The sequence below is a fragment of the Galeopterus variegatus genome, unplaced genomic scaffold, assembly GCF_000696425.1.
Source record: "Galeopterus variegatus unplaced genomic scaffold, G_variegatus-3.0.2 Scaffold14463, whole genome shotgun sequence".
NCBI lineage: Eukaryota > Metazoa > Chordata > Mammalia > Dermoptera > Cynocephalidae > Galeopterus > Galeopterus variegatus.
Window position 1 is genome coordinate 23,307 of NW_007740574.1, and position 2,068 is coordinate 25,374.

At 32.4% G+C, this 2,068-nt stretch overlaps 1 protein-coding gene across 2 annotated transcripts in view; it reads right to left on the reverse strand.

The window, feature by feature from the left end:
* Positions 1-2,068, reverse strand: part of LOC103581972 (regulator of G-protein signaling 7-like) — an 8,080-nt gene that overhangs the window by 1,970 nt on the left and 4,042 nt on the right. For both annotated transcript variants that reach the window (XM_008563667.1, XM_008563668.1), the window contains exon 2: positions 1,392-1,481. In XM_008563667.1, the coding sequence (XP_008561889.1) occupies positions 1,392-1,481 (90 nt within the window). The remainder of the gene's footprint in view (positions 1-1,391; positions 1,482-2,068) is intronic.

Below are 2,068 nucleotides of genomic sequence, written 5' to 3' on the forward strand. Positions count from 1 at the left end.
AAAAAAAAAAAAAGAAAGAAAGAAAAGAAAAGAAAGCAAGGAAAATAGAGCAGAAAAAGACAGGATGATGAAATGAGGCAACACCAAATCCACATTCTACATCGCGAAGGTAGCAGAGCTGGCAGCAAAGCCTCTTGTCATAGGACATGGGCTCTGTTTTCATCAGTGCTTTTATTTTTAACACCAAAACCTCTTCTTGTGCAAGCAAAATGGTGGGATTTCAAGCAAAATCAAATTAAGCTGAAATGAAGTCCATATGTGAAGCTTTGATGATGATATTTGCAAAGCCTAACTATTTAAAAATCTAGTATCTTCATAATTACATCATAATTTTCTATCAGGGCTAAATTTCTATTGATAACATCATTAATTCTGTAGAGCATTGCTGTCTAATGGAACTTTCTGAAAGGATGGAAATTTCATTCTATGCTGTCGAATACAGAAGCCTCTAGCTGTGGTTATTGGGCACTTGAAATTTGGGTAGAATAGTGCATAATTTTAATTCATTAAAATTAAAATTTATATAGCCCCATGTGGCTAGTGGCTGCTATACTGGACAGTGCAACTACACAGTACCTATTTCCAGTTGCAAAGGCAATGGGTTTTAAAGAATTTCATGAATCTAAATGATGATCATGAATTATCCAAAATTATAATTTAATCTCAGAATTTCAAGAAGCTATAGACTTCTTTAGCATTAAAAAATAATGAATGATTGTGATGTTTATGTCTATATTTTCCATAGTCTCTTATACTGGTTACATAAGGAGTTATAGACAGTGAGACTTTGATTATAAACATTAATTGAATAACAAGGTCTACTATAACTCTTCCAAAATGTGTTTGGCTACCATCTTAGATGTGTGAGATTCACTTTAGAAACAGCAAATGATTCAGAATAAATGCCAAATGAAAATATTCAGAAGCAAACATTACTACATTTTGGCAGCTATCATTTTAAAAAGTGAGTCTATTTTTACTTATGAGGCCGGGTGGTCCTAAACATACATTCTAACTTACTAGTCAAAGAAAACCATCTTCAAGTTTCTGACTTAAATGACATTATTCCTTTTTTTTTTCTTTATTGTAATTTTTGATTTCCTCAAACTCGGCATACAGAAGACTAACATGAAACATGAAAGCAACCTCTAATAAATTTTGTAAAGCATAAACATCTGCAGAAACAAACAAACGAAAAATAATACGATTAAGCAATCCACAAACAGAAACAAAACCAACTTAAATGGCCCTTATAAAGTGCAAAGGTTTGGGGGAAGGTTTTGAAGTATGTTCACTTACCATTTGTCCAATACCCTGGGCTCAGCAGAGGTAATTGCTCCAAATAATTATAACAAAGAACTAGGTCAAAAAAGGTCACAAAGAACCAATACCTTTTTCTTTGCCTGTAGAAGTTCCTGATAGGCACTGGATCTTATAAAACGTGGGTATGAATCACTTTTCATCAGTTTGTAAATATGCTCCTAAAAGAAATAATGGTTGAGGTGCTTCTTTACGATTTCTCAGGAAAAATAAAATATTATGATAAAAATGCCACATGTGGTTAAAGAACAAATCTGGTAGCAGAAAAAAAATAGTAATGAAAAGGCTGATGAAAATAACTTATGTTTACAGGACACTGAGATCTTCAAATTCATTATTTCATTCATAGATTAATATTTAAACTGGTTTGGGAGCTACCAAGGAGGTAAATCACACCCAGTCATTAAAAAAAAAAAAATGGAATTTGGTTAGCAGAATGTCACGAAATAATTTCAAGTCAACATGTTGATTTATTTAGATCATTTGAAAATATAAATAAATCTGCAATCTCTTAAAATTATTCCAGGCCAAAAGAGGATGATATTAAATCAAGATTGAGAATCCTCCTGGATATGTTTGGCTTCTGCATTTACTGGGAGGGTGCAGACTGCCCAGATGAATCATCTCTTGGTACAAATTATATGGAAAATTGTCATCCACACTCACTTTGGGTCAGGACACAAGTCTAAAAATAAATTTTGTGATATTTAATTACTAGATCTCCAAATTTGTGTGCTTTTTTTTTTTT